This window comes from Dermacentor variabilis, chromosome 11 (assembly GCF_050947875.1).
Source record: "Dermacentor variabilis isolate Ectoservices chromosome 11, ASM5094787v1, whole genome shotgun sequence".
NCBI classification, from domain to species: Eukaryota; Metazoa; Arthropoda; class Arachnida; order Ixodida; family Ixodidae; genus Dermacentor; species Dermacentor variabilis.
In genome coordinates, this window is record NC_134578.1 from 56,531,457 (window position 1) to 56,548,322 (window position 16,866).

The 16,866-nt window shown below is 50.6% G+C and overlaps 1 protein-coding gene across 1 annotated transcript; it reads left to right on the top strand.

The window, feature by feature from the left end:
- The first annotated feature begins 289 nt into the window (after nt 1–289).
- On the top strand, nt 290–6,122 carry LOC142563916 (uncharacterized). The gene is made up of 4 exons (XM_075674632.1): nt 290–453; nt 2,374–2,524; nt 4,087–4,227; nt 5,701–6,122. The coding sequence occupies exons 1-4, from the start codon at nt 355–357 to the stop codon at nt 5,766–5,768; spliced, it is 459 nt and encodes a 152-aa protein (XP_075530747.1). The 5' UTR covers nt 290–354; the 3' UTR covers nt 5,769–6,122.
- Nucleotides 6,123–16,866: the final 10,744 nt, after the last annotated feature.

The window sequence follows — 16,866 nt, forward strand, 5'->3', positions numbered from 1 at the left end:
ACCACAGTGGCTCAGTCTATTGACGTCTTGTGTCTTACTGACATGCATGGTTAGAACGTAGAAATACATCCGCAAATATTCAGAAAAAAATTTGACTTCAGTAAACTCAGTGATGTTATAACGTCTATATAACGCCAACTGCGTTGTCAGGAGCGCTTGTTACGAGCCGAAGAGAGAGACGACCACTCATGACGAGCTGAGGTCGTCAAGATTCCTCGCAGAACGTCGTAGTCGCCGCCTACAGGCTTTCGGTGATGGCGCACCGTTTTCTTCATCCGCGCAGTGGCGCTGTCATCGGCGACCACGTCTGCAACTGCAGGGCCGCCTCTTTTGCGGCGCAGCCAAGCCAAGTCGATGGAGCAGCCAGAAGAGACAGTGCCCCGCGAGGAGGACCTTGCCGCCGAGCCGGGCCCGCCGATGGTTGCCGCCCCCAGTCGAGGATGCGAATACGACGTGGGTACAATGTGCCTGCTGCTGTATCGAGTGCTGGGCGAGTAGGAACCAGAGTGCAGTGTAACGGCGCAGATGGCGGGACATTTTCCCGGTTCATCGTGCGTTCTGTGGCTTTACGACGCGTGCTTGGTGCCACGCGTGCACAAATGCTGACTCGTCTCACCTGCTCCATGCCACGCCTATTTCCTACCTACCTTTTTGAAACACGCACGCACAAACACACACACTACAACTACTACTACTACCACTACTAGTATTACTACTACTACTACTACTACCACTACTACTATTACTACTGCTACTACTACTAATACTACTACTACTACTACTATCCATTGCGGACACGTTTACTTACCCTCAGCTATCGCTCAACCTGTGTTCCATCATTCTGCTAGCTTTACCGCAGTGTACACATACTTCTACCTTGGTGTACCACGCTTTATAACTGCGCGTTCTAAGGCATCCTGATCTCACTTCGAAAAGTGAGGGGCTTTCCTTTAAGTTATCATAAATTGTTTCTTTCCTGATTTCGTTTTTCCCCTCTCGGGTATAGTTACTCAAAGAATATTTCTTTTTCCATTGCCGCGATCCATGAGATTGTCTCAGCCTCTCTGACTTTGCGTTTGACGTTCTTTGTCGCCATGTTGTTTACTATACCCGTAGCATACTTGCTGGTAAGCTTTGTAGTTCTCATCCTCCACTGTGAGTCAATGTTTTTTTCCTGCACAGATACCTGAACACTCTGTCAACTCATTTACTTTCATTCATATTCCTCAGTCGTACTTCAAGATCAGTTTTACTCCGAGCTTCCCTCACTTCAAGACTTGCCAAGCCCATATCACCCTGCATTTGTAGTTTTCCCGTGAGCGCCTAATGTTCGGCGTCCCACTCACCTTTGGTTGCCATCGAGTCCAAATTGTACCCCTGACACTAAGGAAGCAGCCACATTTCCAATGTATGTCCTGGAACCATTACACCTTTTCACATACCACGTAGCACCTCGTACCTATTGTATCCCCATAGCACTCTGTGTTTCATATGGCCGCATTTCTCTTCCTCTTTGCTATTACGTGTTTTTCCTGCGTTTCTATATCTCTATCGCCTTCGTTTATCCATACATCAAGGTATTTCCTGGCCCTGTATTGACACTGTTTGCTCGCTGTTTTCATTGAATACCATAAACCCTGATTTCTTAACTCTCTTTCTTAATTTGTCTTAACTTTGCTTGCACTGTTAAGACAACAATGCTAATCGGCCTTCGTCTGCGCCCATCGTGACCTCGACATCGCCACCCTCCCAGCGAGTAATGGAAACCAATCTCAAAGGTCATGCGTTCCTGTATACGGGAAACGACGGAAGGGACCAGGCGACGTCATAGCGTCCATGTTTTAGGCGCCAATTACCGTGAGAGGCCTAGACGAAGGCACCTTGGCACTTTTCGTCTTGGTCAACCAGACAAGAATTGAAAGCTGAGTGTCTAACCCTGTACCGCGTAAGTTAGCGCCTTAAAAACCACGTTCTATAATACTCGTGAGTTGTAAAGCTACAGTGCATCGTTCCAAATTGATGTGAAGTGAGAAGGGCAGGTCGCCGCACCACTTTTGCACCAAGTGCAGGAAATGCTCACAACTCGTTCTGCCCGAAGTCTGCTACGAGTTAATCGAATGGCGGGCCTGCAGAAAACGTCACGTTGCACTGGCTAAATGACTGTGCTCCACTTCCTGAACCAGTACAATTCCAGAATTTGACTCGCGCGCTCGCTTCAGCCGAAGGTGCGGCGCCTCGGCATTTGGTTCACCTGAACTTTAGGAACTGTGGTTAAGGAAGGGCCGGCGAATAAAATGGGCAAGAGATGTTTGTTCTGCGGGAAAACTTCGTGGAAACCTGGATTAGCTCCACCGCTTTCGTCGTTCCACGCAGACGACCTGTTTGGCGATGGCACTCGGCCTCGGCGGCTCCGTCGCTGCCTTTGTTGGCATTGTCGTCTTCTTCTACTTCTACAACGCACAGACGGAAGATCACACGAGGACCTGCGGTGAAGTCATGGCCTGGGGCGTGGGCTACCTCAAAGGTGACACATGCGCGAGCGCGAAAAGCTCTGCAGGGCGTGCGGATGTTGTGGCGGCGACCGGAAAAAGACGTGCCTTCTGAGCGACTCGTATATAAAAAGTAAAGTTCTCACACCCATGAGAAATACCAAGGGTTTGTCTGTGTGTTGCCGCTGCCCGAAATCTACTCGCTACTTAGGACGTTCATAACGCTTCAGGATAAGCAGCATACTGCCCTACGACCCCTCCCCCTGCCTGCTGTGTAAGTGTCAGAAAAATAAACATTTAATATACACGAGCCTTTTCAAATGCTTCACTATATCCGAGCTTTACACGGAAATACACGTTTTTCCTTTAAGATCATTTGAAAATGGAACTACTACGTCATGACCGAACTCCATGCGAACAAATATTAAGACTTAGCCAGAAGGCTCCGATGTGGCACCCACAAAATGTGCGTGGATTTGGGCCCCTCTTGGCGGTTTGTCGCGCGCGCTTTGTTGCCCGTGCGAGCGTCATGCGCTTGCAGGCCTCGCAGCCTTGGCCCTGCTGCATGGAACTGCTAGTGAGACAGTGTGCATGTACACTAGCTAACAACTTGCCAATTCAGTGCAGTTACCGCCCACAAAGGCGCACCTGCTCTCTCTGTCTCCACGCGCTTTGAAACAGTTCCCAAGAAACGCCGATATGCTAAAGAAAATCACCGACGATTACGACGCTCCCTATTGCGAAATTTGAGCGCAGCTCTATACATCTTTTTCTTTCGCAATATATTGGCTGGCGTGGACCGTCTGCCTCGTGCGGAACGTTGCAAACGGAGCGAAGTGTGCCGCGACTGCCTCACTAATCAGAATATCGCGAGAGGCAGCGCGTGGTGACGCGTGGGCGCGATTCTCAACAGCCGCCGCACACAGACCACCGCTCATGCAGCGCTTTATTTCCATACAGACGACACGCCCTACTATGGGGGCCATTTCGCAGATACCGTCGCCGCACAGCCCGTCTTGCGCGGCCGGCACTACGTTTTCCTTTCTCACGCTTTCGCCATACCTTCCTCCTCTGCTTTCCTACTTGCGCTCTCCTCGCTATCACCGTCTTTCTTCTCTCGCTGCGCTGCGCGTTCGCTTTCAGCCTTCGCTGTGCTCGTTCGCCCTGTCACGCCGCTGCCGCGGGAATGGGGCGCCTAAGAACAGCGCTCTTAAACGCGTCGCTTTTGCACAACAGTGCTGCTGCCGGTGCATCCTACAGTGTAATCGTTAGGAACACCCACCACTTAACTGCATCGGGCTGTCTACATGTTTATAATAGTAAAAGTGCTGGCATCGCTTGTATTGGAACAGAAACTAAAAGCAGACAATTTCAATTAGCATTTTGTCAGGCTGAACTGCAAAGAGCATTCGACTCGTATTTGAAACTTCAAATATTCGCACACCCCTAGTTGAAGGACAAAGCGTGACCTAATAATGTATATAGCGAGCCTATCGGGCTACATAATGTTCCACATTGAATCGAGAGTTACATGGCATCGGTTCTGCGGGACTAAGTTATAACACTGACCGGGTGCACTTCGACTGGGCGTGCGCAGCCAAGTTCGAGTCCTGCGTGGGCTCTGGGACCTGCAGTGGCTCCAGGTGCGAAGCGGAGGAGGCCGTAACCTGCACCTCGCCGATACCCTGGTTCGAGAGCAGGTGTCAGTGCTGCGACTGGTGCCTCCTCCGGACGCTCGGTGGGTGCTCTGACGTCACAACTGCCGGAATAAGGCGGGCCAATGAAAGCGTAGCCTCCACCGCTTTAGTGCCCGTGTTGACAGAACTTTCCTTGCGCAAGAGCGTTTCCTCAATATAGAGTTTTATCTCGATCGTCCGTACACGTATTACTCTACAGGGAATGCCGAGTTATGTTGCAGACGTGATTGGCCGTAGCAACTATGGTCGCGACACCTTGCGATGACTTGTCGAAGAAGAAGGCGACAGAGACGTTTTTGTGCTATGGGGGTGTTTTTGCCGAAGGAAAACGAACTGCATGGTGCCAATTACCTCACTGCCGGCGCCTTACACAAGCAGCTAAGTCTTCTCTATTATTTTTTTAATTATGGGATTTTACGTGCCAAAACCACTTTCTGATTATGAGGCACGCCGTAGCGGAGGACTCCGGAAATCTTGACCACCCGGAGTTCTTTAACGTGCACCTAAATATAAGTGCACGGGTGTTTTTGCATTTCGCCCCCATCGAAATGCGGCCGCCGTGGCCGGGATTCGATCCCGCGACCTCGTGTTCAGCAGCCCAGCAACATAGCCACTGAGCAACCACGGCGGGTAAGCGCAGCTAAGTGGCATGACATACATAGGTAATGTACCTGCAGCTCCGTGTGCTCTCTGGTTAAAACTTCCTCCAGAAGACGGCTACACGAACACGTGTAAACATTTACGGCAATCCGTTATCCCGTGAAAGTCTATATGTAAGACGCACAAGCTAAAGCTCTGACAAAAAGTTTTCGCTTGTCCGTAAATGATTTAAAGCTTACGGAGCGTCGGAACATCGGAAACAGCGACGGCTGCAGCCACATAGTTAGTATTGATTGCGCTAACTCCGGGGCGGCTGCAGTGCTGGTGACGCCATATTGCGCCGCTTTCTTCAACCACAGCGCGTAAGAAACGCTTGTACGCTGCGTCATTCTTCTCATAGAAGAATAGTCGATGAAATACTGTATACGCTAAGTACTGTTGCTAACGACACCTTTGCACCAGCAGGCATGGTCGTTGCAGTTTGTCTATAGATCAATGTGCTCTTGTTGACGTCAGTGCCACAAGATGGCGCTGTCGGCGCAGTGTGACGTAGTGAAACCTGATTCGCTGATTGGTCGCCGCTCCGGTTTTAATGAAATGTCTATAAAAATAATCCTCATCATGATTCTCGCCACCACTGCTGTTTGATCACAAGAGGTAAGAGCGGGTTTGTCATTTTACTATAACACGCCACGCTTCACACAATTATTGTTATTCAGCTCGCTAAGGACTACTGCTACTATCATGCTTTGCGGCAGCTGTGGCGGGTAGTGAAGCTCGGTCTCTTCGACAATGCCCGCGAACTATAGCGTCGCGATTTGTAGATTCTGCGGCAGTCAGTCCAGTGGAGAGCTCATTGCGTGGCGGACGAAATTCGGGTTGCTGATGTTCCTCCTTCTTTCCTTTCCGCACAGCGTGTCTCAATACAGACCATGACCGGGGAAGCTTCCAGTACTGCCGAAAAATTTGCAGGCACCTGTGAACTCGTCGCCGGAGCAGCGCGAAGACAAAAGTGCCTGTGGCTTCGCGCTGCAGTGTACTGCATACGATTACCTTGGAAATGCGTGAAAGCGTTTTTGTCATTGTCCTCGGCGCACGGCGAGAACTATTTGTTGTTGTTTTTCGGGCAGGGGTTCTGTGCTAAATATGATGCGTAGATGAAATGCTTTATTGAAGACAATGTTTCACTGGGTTTAAGTAGCCGACGTACTTGCTGCTCAGGCATCACGGTTCGCTGCATCACAGAAAGCTATACAAGGGTTTGCTTGTTGTCCATGTTAGTTCACATTTTCCTACATGTATACCTTGCGGCATATCCCCCGATTAAAACAAAAAATCTCAGTGCCCTTCCACTCTGTGAAGAAGGATGACCAGCGAAAATGTGCATGCGGGGCCCTTAAACACGCCTCCGCCGCGGGTCGGCCCGGCGGGGCATTATCTTCGGGTTCGGTCCACGTATCAGGAGTGCTTACCGCCTGCTTTGTATATATATATATATATATATATATATGTGTGTGTGTGTGTGTGTGTGTGTGTGTGTGTGTGTGTGTGTGTGTGTGTGTGTGTGTGTGTGTTTTGCGACTGGTTTAAGCCTGAACATATGGTGTCCCACGTAACTTGAGCCAAGGTTTCAAAGATGAAAAGCGCGTCGGAAGCGAATTGTACCGAACACGTACCACTCGCACTGGCCTATATAGTACACGGCTACTCGGGCAGCTATTTTACCCCATAACGTACAAATCAAGTTGGATTGCTCAATTTTTTAATTGTTGGCTTAGGACCCCAAGTATGATACGAAACCACTGAAACCACTGATTCAGTTGTTTCCTGTAAGGTACGCCTGACGCAGTCCTTTTTTTTCCGGTTGCATAGAAAGGCCGCGGAATATGAAAAAAAGAAAAGCCACGTGACGGAACGCTTGCGCAGTGGTATCGTGCTGTTCTCGAACGTGCGTTCGGTGAACAAGGTCGGCTGCATCGTGACTGACGACAAGGAAGCGGCAGGGCGTTCCTTATCTCCTCGGCAGTGCTCGGCCAGAAGCATGCATTTGCGCCGTCGTTCGACAGCGCGTGATCGACGGCACAAACGCAGGTGGCGTCTGACACGGACGCGGGAGGAGAAGGCTCGATTTTTGTGTTTGCACACGGACACGATCCTGGAAGAGCTAGGCCTTGACAGCTTCGCTGTAAAATGCCACAGGTTCGCCCGAAAGCTGAAGCATCGATTGCGACAGCAAGTTAGCAGACAGCTATACGAAATAAGGATAGTAGCTTTTATCAGCCGTGTAAACTCGTAAACATTCGCTTACTAACTGAATTAACAAGCATGGTGTCACGCGCGCACACGCACACATGAGCACATCTCACTCGATGACCGCGGACACTCGCTGTCAGAACGCTGGCGTGAGGAGGAGCGTCAGCAGCAGCGAGCGAATCGCCCTTCGTGCTGCCTATCACTTCATCGCGAACTAAACGGCGATGACACAGCGCACACGAAGCCATCAGGCATCGGCGAATCTAGAATGTATACCCACCACAGATGGCTGTCAAAGGGCCCGCGGCCGCGCTCAGCCGTGCCATGCGCAGCCGCCGCTAGAGGTATATAGGTGTATATATGTATGCTACTTAGATATACTGTATATAGGTAGCATATGCTACGTTTAGTAGCGTATAGAGTAACTCATACGGCGGCCGGTGTCGAACGCCCCCTGCTGCCTCACACGCGATGGAAGACGGGGGCGCTTCCTCCTCCGCCATCCTCCCTTGCGCGCGCGAGATCGAACCTCCATCCATCTCGCCTCACCCTCCACGCTATCGCTCGTACCCACAGCACAGAGCGCTCACTCGCGACGTTATCGCACTTGTCCTTTACATCATGGCGACGCGAACGCCGACAAAGAGCTAGGACAGTCGCTTGTACTGTTTAAGACCCTTTGGAAATCCCAAGCTCTGTAGTTGTTTTCCACAAGATAGCATGCAATGATTGCGGTGCGGACGCAGGCAAAACTGGAAGCTTAAAACAGGAAAAGGACGTCACGAAAGGCACGTGTTTATATTAACCGATTCATTGGCTGGGGTTCAGCCGGTGGAACCATGACCGGCAAACGTTGGCTCTTAAGAGTTTTAACGCGACCGCGTTAAGGAGCTCGTGTCGCAGAAAAGCCGGTGTCGCCGGTGTCGGCGTCGGCGGCGTTGGCCGTGAGCGATAAATCCCAGCAGGCACTTCATGAATAAAAAACAACTTGCAAGATGGGCTGGGTGGGAATCGAACCAGGGTCTCCGGAGTGGGAGACCACTGAGCCACCATTTCGATGCTTCAAAGCGGTACAAAAGCGCCTCTAGTGAACGCGGTGTTGCCTTAGAAACGAGCTGTTAAGGCTCAGGCGTGCGTCGCTTGCTCAGGCGCACATTTCGTTGTCGCGCCGAACGCTGCGTTGCTCGACGCTCACCGCGTCCGATGCGGGGCGCGTAGTCGCTGCGCCGTAGCCCATTGTCTCACACCCCTTGGCGGGTCGACGGGAACGCTATCGCATTCCACTCTTGAGGGCGAAGCTTAAGCGTCCTCCAATTTTTTTTTGTACATTCGATCGACAACACATACGATATTAGCCGGACGCGGGGTAATTGTCCCTACATATACGCGGGCACTCTGGGCCACGCAACGCATAAATAATCGGATCCTTTTCGCGCTCCTGTTCATTGTGAAGAAGGAACCCGTAGAAGCCCGAAACTACAATACGTTTGTTTTCCTTCGGCCTTAGGCGACGGTTCGTTTTATTTTGTCCGTGTGTCAACCCTCGCCTGACGAGTTCTCTCGGCCAACATTCGACTACACCTACGCCAGTACATCTGCGTTCGTCACCGCGACACGATTAAGAAAATAACTTTGCCAAATCTTCACTCTCCTCCTTCTATATTCCCCATCAAAACGCTACGCCTTTATGTCATTCCTTCAATTAGAGTGAATCTCTATAATATTTTTTTAGTACGTCGTGGTGTGACTGTTCAAAGCAATATATCTCTGCAAGAGCCCCTCCGGAAACTTGGCAAGAACTGACTCTTCCGGTGGTCCTTTATTTTGGTGCTAACGAATTCGGTTTTGGCCACAGGAACGTTCGTCGTGCTTTCTGAGATTTCTTGTACGAGACAAGAACAATTGCACGCTAAATTTTCTCCATTTCATATTCTCATATTCTTTGTTGTAACATTTAATAATTAGCTTCATATCTGGGTTAACATACGTACAAGTTCACCTTAACAATTATCAGTTACTCATATTGTATGAAGTTATTTTTCTTAAGGATTTTTTTTTATTTTCTCGAACCTTCGTATAACCCGATTAATGGCCGATCCCCAAGAATGCGTAGCGGTATTTCACTGGGTAACGACCAACCAACCAACAACTCTGCTGCCGCGAGAGAGGGAGAACTGATTTGATGATATGAAATGCAGACAAAAAATACTTGAGGTATACATTCCTCCAGACAGCTACTCTGCGGTGGTAGAAGGGAAAGAGGAAAAGAAAGAGGGAAAGAAATCAGAGCATTATGGGTGACGAGAACCACAGGAGGAGGATGAAAGCCATGTAACAAAGAAATAGGTGTACTGAAATCCTACAGTCCAGACCCGTCCATATCAAAATGTCACATAAGGCCGGGATTGCCTGAAAACTAGTGCGCACGTCTTGCCAAGGGCCCATGATAACGTACTCCGACATCGGCGGAGCTACTTGCGCCAAGTTTGAATTCTATTGAGTATTTTAGGCATATTCTTGGCCGATCCGCCACTGCGTGCATGTGCCATAAGAAGAAGAAGATCCTTGCAATCTAGCTGGCCCCGACCACCGCACCGGCCTCTCGGCTTCAGAAACCTTCTTTTGCACGGTTTTATTTCGACCAGGGTGACAGTTCCCACGGACACGGAGCTAAAGACCAAAGCAGCACGTGAAAAGACGCCTGCAGGTGTACCGTCTGGAGCACAGAGGTCCCGATTACAACCGCCAACAGTAATGACAAGTCCCCGACAACACCATGGAGACCAGCCAGTCACCACAGTGGCTTCAACAAAGAGGGAAGCCAGCGAATTCGCCGGTTACGAACCTCGCCAGTGGCTTAATCTGCTAGAAAAACAGCACTCACGACTAAGCTCTAAGCCACAGGACGAAACTGCCAAGATCTCATCGCATGTGCCGTTCGGTCAGGCGAAGGCTGCGTCCGGCAACGAGAGGACCGCACGGGGATCGAGGTCGCCTCGCAACGACTGGCGTTCGACGCGACCAGCTGCAGCCTCTCCTACCAAACCTTTCGTTAGTGCTCCACGGAGTCGAGACAGTGGCCCACAGAGCCCGCTGAAGAGCCCACGGTACGCTTCTGACAGAAGTCCCAAAAGTGTAACAACCATGAAGCCGCAGTCAGGTACGGGGTCGACGCGACAACGAAGCGGGCCGGAGAGTCCTGAAATAGCCGGAAGCCCTCCCAGAATCAGGGTCCTGGCGGCTTCAACAGCCGCGTCACCGAGTCCACGACGCTACGACGGGTTCCCGGGAGTTCCGACGTACATAGGGGCTCCGGGCGTTATCGTTTTCACGCCTAGACATTCGCCCAAAGCTGCTGCGACACCAAAGCTTCGATCAGACGCTGTGCCAGATGGACGCCGACAACAGAGGCCAGCCGAGCCGGCGCACCCCTCGCAGGATTCAGACACCAACCGGCGGAGACGGCCAACCTTCGTACAAATATGGACAATCTGCAGCGTAGCCGTTGCGACCCTCAGCCTCCCGTTCGGACTGCTCATCCTGACCTATTTTTTCACTGGCAGCAGCGTCCAACACGGAACAGCGTCAACGAACGGCATGCTAACAGTGTCGCGTTCCAGCACGACTGTGAAGACGCCGGACCCTTTCTCAGGAGTCCCGGCGAGTTGCTTCAGACCGGTTCACGTGAGCGCCAACGTCAGCGCCAACGTGAGCACCGCCTTCTCCAAGAAGGGCTTCCGGCGACCTAAGCACGATATCTTCTGTGTTTTCAACATTTCCCGTCTGGTAGGCGCCAACTACATGACGCTCGTCGACATGCCGCTCGACTACTGTACCTCCATTGTCTACTGGTCGCTGGCTATTAACGCTTCAGGTGTCGTGAAGAGCCGCGTCGAATCTTTCGACCGGACCGAAATCGGTCTCTACCGCTGGAGGTCCCTGCTGAGTGGCCTTCGGTTTCGGGACACCGGGATCATGGTGGCCATGGGCGGGTATCCGGAGGAGAGCGCCTATTTCTCCAGGCTGGGCCGCGATCCCAATGCCAAGGCGCGCTTCGTCTCCAGCCTTATGATTATGTTGCGAATGAGCTTCGCGAGCGGCGTTGTTATCCACTGGGCCGAGCCAGAGACCGGATGCGGGCGACCAGAGGATAAAACCACCCTGTCCCTATTGGTCGACGCCATTCGGAGCGCGTATCGCATATCTGGCGTTGGCGACGGTACGATAGCCATTATGCTCCCGGAGCGCGCGACAATGAGCAGTGTCCTGACGAAGCTTCTGGCTGACCGCGTTGATTGGCTCTTCCTGCCGAGGCGTCTTGCGCCATCAGATCCGAACTCCGACGTCTGCTCCAGCTGGTTTGGCTCGATCAAGCCTTTCATTACGTCACTGAGTGGCAGCGGTCTGTTTATAAACAAAATCTGCACCGGTCACAGCGTCGCCCCTTTCCTGGCCGAAGGCTGGATTTCCCAGTCAAATCTCGTCATCGGGGGCCTTTCTAACTCCACCTCCCCCGACACCGGCCGACGTGCCACGGCATCTATGCCGGACGTCTGCGGAAATACGATGGACCCGCCTTGTAAAGCAAGAAGTGACGACAACTGTTTGTTATTTCGCAGGCGCAATCAGCCCGGCAACGTGTCCTCCCCAGCGCCAATCTACGCGTTCAAAGGGAGAAAGTTACTCCATGAGTCGTTGACCAAAGGCGTTCCCACTCCGAGAGTATGCGCAGTCATCTATGACCTGGAACTAGACAACTTCCGGACGGCCTGCTCAACGCTGAAGTTGGACGTTTTCGCCAGTCTGAATCACTTCGCCAGCATCACGAACTACCCGACCTACCCCAGCGATCTTGAGCGGAGACCCCTCTGTCCGTAGACGACAACCTCGAAACGTTTAGTAACGGGTATGGGACAATATTTGTGGGAATGACATTTGTGATCATATATGTCGTGGCTGTAGACTCTTTCGAACGCGCTGTGTGGGTGGCAAGTTACTCTTTCACACCACCGTTTTTCTCCGCTGGGATGCATATGGCTACTTGGTGCTTGGCTTTCTTCTTTAACTTACTCCTTGCTTTCTTAAGACATAGCAATCATCATGTAGCGAATGTGTATTTTGAGAACCTTAGTTCATGAGTTACACGCCTTTTTGAGCAGGCTTAGTTTCAGTAAAATCATGGTTGAATGCGAGCTAGCCTGGCGCATGTTGGACCTATGTCCAGGAATTTCTTGCTAAACGTGCAATTAGCTTTTTTTTCGCATGAGTGGTCAGTTTAGGGCTGCTAACGTCCAACCCTGTAGAGCATTTGTGTACCCGTTCACCGTGCAGTAGCAGTTAGGTCCCTGATTATTGCAGATGCTTTAGTGGTATTTGTGGCACCTTTTTTTATTCTTAAAGGGACACTAAAGAGAAAACTTATTTCTTCTGCATCAGTAAATTACCTTTCTACGACGCCAAAAACACAACTGCTACCACGATAAGACGCTTGCTAAGCCAGAAAAAGCTCAAGAACGAAAGACGGGTGGAGACGCCTCCTTGAAGTTCCCGCACCTAGTCACTGTGACGTCATGGATTTTGACGACATCTTCTTGGGCCTACATAAGTATATAGCGGTACAGATTGACTACATTGTGTTCTAAAGGAACCAAATATCAAACATGGCAAGCTTCGGGAACCTTTACTCAGCCAACGTGGCCCAAATGTGAAACAGTCTATAGCAGCTGTGTCTTACCAATACTCACCTACGGGGCAGAAACCTGGAGGCTTACGAAAAGTGTTCTACTTAAATTGAGGACGACGCGTCGAGCTATGGAAAGAATGATGGGTGTAACGTTAAGGGATAAGAAAAATTGGCAGTGGCTTAGCTCGGCTATGCCAAGATATACGCAGCCAAAGCTAAGGCATAGCATGGTTAGCCTTGGTTAATCTTGATTGCAAGTCCAGGTTAGTCTGGTTGTCTAGCTTTGTTGCGGCGTTTAGCCAGTCGTTCGGCGCGCTGTTCGTCTGTTTCTTGGGCGATTCGTTTTCTCTTCATCTCGTTCCGATGTCGATTTCAGGCCTCCTCCTGCTTATCAGAATTGTAGCCGTCCATACTGCCGCCTACACTGTGGTTGCGGCGCACCCGAGCTCTCCTTTTCAATCCTCCGACATGTTATCAGGCATGCGACGCAGCTGGCGAAATAAGCGGAGGCGAGTGCAACGACGAGGAACGCGGTGTGACGTCATGTGCCTCCTCGGAGCACTGCCACGGCCAAATCGCAGGTTCGCGGCCAGTAAATCTTTCGCTTTAAACGAGCAGATTGGGTGAGGGAACAAACGCGAGGTAATGACATCTTAGTTGAAATAAAGAAAAAGAAATGGGCATGGGCAGGACATGAAATGAGGAGGGAAGATAACCGATGGTCATTAAGGGTTACGGACTGGACTAGGTCGATCCAAATAGGTCGCGATGCTTCGGGCTAAAAGCGGTTCAGTACAGATTATCACCGATATCAGCAAGAGGGCTTAAAGGGACACTAAAGGTTACCAGAAACTCAAGTTAAAGTGGTAGAGCAATGTTCTAGAACGTCTAAGGCGTCAATATAATCGCGTACAGAGCTTTAGTAACCGAGAAATTGAGGTAAATGCATGACACGATTTGAGACCCCCCAGCGACATTCCGGTACTAGCCCGATGACGAAAGGACTCCTCATAATTTGTGTTACTAATACTCAACTACTCGTATTAAAAATATCATTTAATTCGATTATAAGACGGGAAAAAATGCTACTTGTCTACGTCTATTCGATTCTAAGAAAATATGGGTGTTCGAAAGGTTTCGTTTTCGCTCGACTCTGCGCCGCGCACGCTTTGGAGTTTCAGTAGTTTCGTTATCGCGTCGTGCTGTGAGGGTTTTGCTGGCTCGCGAAATTTTCATTTGGAACAAGCAGCGAGAATGCCACGTCCATGTGATGTCGTGGGAAGCCCTCGTTGCTTTCCCGCTCCGGAGAGCCGGTGTCTCGAGGCCGCCGTCGTAGTACGCAACGACGCCGGCAGTGCGAGCCCTCAGCAGCAGGTCGCGCTCGTCGGTGCTCAAATCGCTGAAGTTGAGCCCACCATCGCGAGCCAATATAATCTGTCGGTGTCAGGGTTCATTGCGACGAGCGTCGAAGTTAGCGTCATAGAATGAAGTACCAGCTTATGGGCGTCTTGCGCTGGAGTTTGAGGTATAGTAGCGGCGCCTGGTGGCGGTGCGGGAAACGACATCTGGGTCGTGCCAGCTTGGGTCGTATTGAGCCCTGGCTGTGGCGAAGCACGTTTCTAGGCCGAGTTTTGCGTCGATTCGCACATTTTTATGCCCTGTTGCGAGTGCGAAAAGGCTCGTCGCTTCTCATAGACCACGCCGACCACGCTGCGAGCTCGCCGCAGCCTATAGTTTAACGAAAACGGACTCCCCGCGTGCCGTGGGACGTAATTCGTTTCTCCTCCGCTTTCGCTCTGCTGTCGGCTCTGTCTTGGCTCTGTTTCTGGCCGCGCGTTCGCGTTTTGCGCAGAAAAGCCGTAGCGCCGTCTGCGGACGCCGTTCTACTCACCGATGGCGCAACGTCACTATGAGACCATGATGTCAGTACTCCTCGATCGGAGGGCGGGCGATTTGAACTGCGCTAGAGGTACGCGGACGCTTCAGAACGCATTTTCTCTTAAAATAAGTCTCTCCTTGGCACGAAACAAGCGTTTCGTGGTTTCTGTGATGGTATTTCAACAGTCCACGTTGACTTAATAGTAACCTTTAGTGTCCCTTTAAGGGAGCAGCGATCGAAGCGCGACTATGTTAGGAGGGAACAAACATAGGGAAAGAAAAAAGCGTTCTTTTAATTCAAGCGAGACACAGATTCATGCAACGAAAATAAAATTCCTGGTCAATTTTATGCATTCGTAACGAGTTAAGAAAATGCAAGTTTATTCCATTTTATTATCAGTAATAAATGCATTTATTTTCAGTGCCCATCGTTGACGCCACTGTCACTTGGTGCGCCACTAAGGCTAGGTGGCGCGCGCCGCCGCCGCCCGATTCAAAGGGTTGAGCCTCAATCATCCATCCATTCATCCACTCGCAATGCAATGCACGTCTTGAAATAGGCAGAAAGGCGCACTCGTAAAGTTCACCTGTTGAAATACGCCCCCCTCACAGTTTGTACTTTCTTGCTTGTCGAAGTTTGTCTGAATTTGCTGACGCGGGTAGCTGCATCGCTTCTTAATCTTTTCAGTCAAAAGTAGTGAGTTACGACCGCCAGATAATTGTGTAGTTGTTTTCGTGTGACTGCGCCGGCCGACGGGCTTGGCGTCCGACGATAGGACCAGCACTCTACACCTACAACTTTCGTCGGCCTCCAAAGAAAGTATGTTCTGTGCAGGGGTACGATTTCGACAACCGTACGGCTGGCTTTTCCTGCATCGCTTCCGCACTGAAAGAGGCCCATCAAGTCGAATGGCGGAGCCTTTGAATATATAGCTCCAAAAGCAGGCCAACAAAACAAATTTCGCGCCTTCGAAAACAAAATGACATCACTTCTGCTTTTAACGGACATGGCGTCACATAATTTTTCCTTCCGCCTGAAGTGTTCCCACCACATACAGATGGCGCTAAGCCCCATGAGCCGCCGATGGACCGCCATGTTTTGAACGTATGGGCTCCTATGGAAGCTTCGCTACCAGGTATATTTACATTGGACTGGATTCCAAGAGAAGGGAAGCGTAGCCGGGGGCGGCATGAAAGTTAGGTGGGCGGATCAGATGGCCACAACATGGCCACAATTGGTACATGACCGGGGTAGTTGGAAAAGTATGGAAGAGGTCTTTGCCCTACAGTGGGCGTAACCAGGCTGCTGCTGCTGCTGATGATTATGATGATGATGACTTTGTAAGCCCTGTCCACACACTGACGTACCGGCGTCGAGGTCTTGGCGCGAAATTCAAATACGGATACTTCCGCCTTCATTTTCTCATCTCATAATCAAACTATTATTTTGAAATGACTGCCTGCAGAGTTCCCAAACAATGCTTTGTTAGTCTAAACTGATTTGTTGTTTCGCTTTAGTGTCCCTTTAATGCGAAGCTTGCTTTGCCTTTTCTCCCGGGCGCTGTGATGGTCTTGCTGCACGTGTTGCTGGGTCTTTTGCAACACTACCAGATGGCGCTCGGCTTCACGCATCCCGTAGAGGCGAGCGTTCTTTTCACAGTGGAGGAAAAGAGCAAGAATCTTACCAGCAGTTATGCGACCGGTGTGGTGAGCAAGACGGCGACAAAGACCGTCAAGGGGAAAGTCAGAGAGGCTGAGATCGCCGCCTCATGGGTGGCGACGATGGAAAGGAAACAATCTGTCAGTAATAACTTTAGAGGAAAAAATAAATCTGCAGATAAACAATTTATGATAACTCAAGATTAACTGATTACTTTTCGAAGCGAGATCGTTAGAGCACGCACTTACAAAGCGAGATACCAAAAGGAAGTGTGGCCTTGCTGCTGTAAAGCTAGGGAAACCACGGCGCACATTTTGTTAGAATGTGAAGACATATGCGCAGCAGTCGTTTAAGGCATCTAGCCTCCTTGAAGACCTTGGGTTCAGCGAGAGCGGGTGAAAGTAAACATGGCCGAAGTAGAGATTAGTAAAAGGAGATTGGAATATTTGTGGAAGTAAGCAAACGACAAACAATGGATGTGCACAAAACAAAATTCGCAATAGGAGTTCCGAAGGTTTGGTGATGGGAATTCTTCGTGGGGTTCTCTTTTTTACAGCGAAGCTTCATATGCCTAGGCGAAACACTTACGGCCCGACCACAGAAGCC

Excerpts from the sequence above, each read along its gene's own strand:
- LOC142563916 (XM_075674632.1), top strand. The coding sequence starts at position 355 with ATGGAGCAGCCAGAAGAGACAGTGCCCCGCGAGGAGGACCTTGCCGCC. Across the intron at positions 2,525-4,086 it reads GGGCGTGGGCTACCTCAAAG|CCAAGTTCGAGTCCTGCGTG; the intron begins GTGACACATGCG and ends GGGCGTGCGCAG. Across the intron at positions 4,228-5,700 it reads GTGCCTCCTCCGGACGCTCG|CGTGTCTCAATACAGACCAT; the intron begins GTGGGTGCTCTG and ends CTTTCCGCACAG.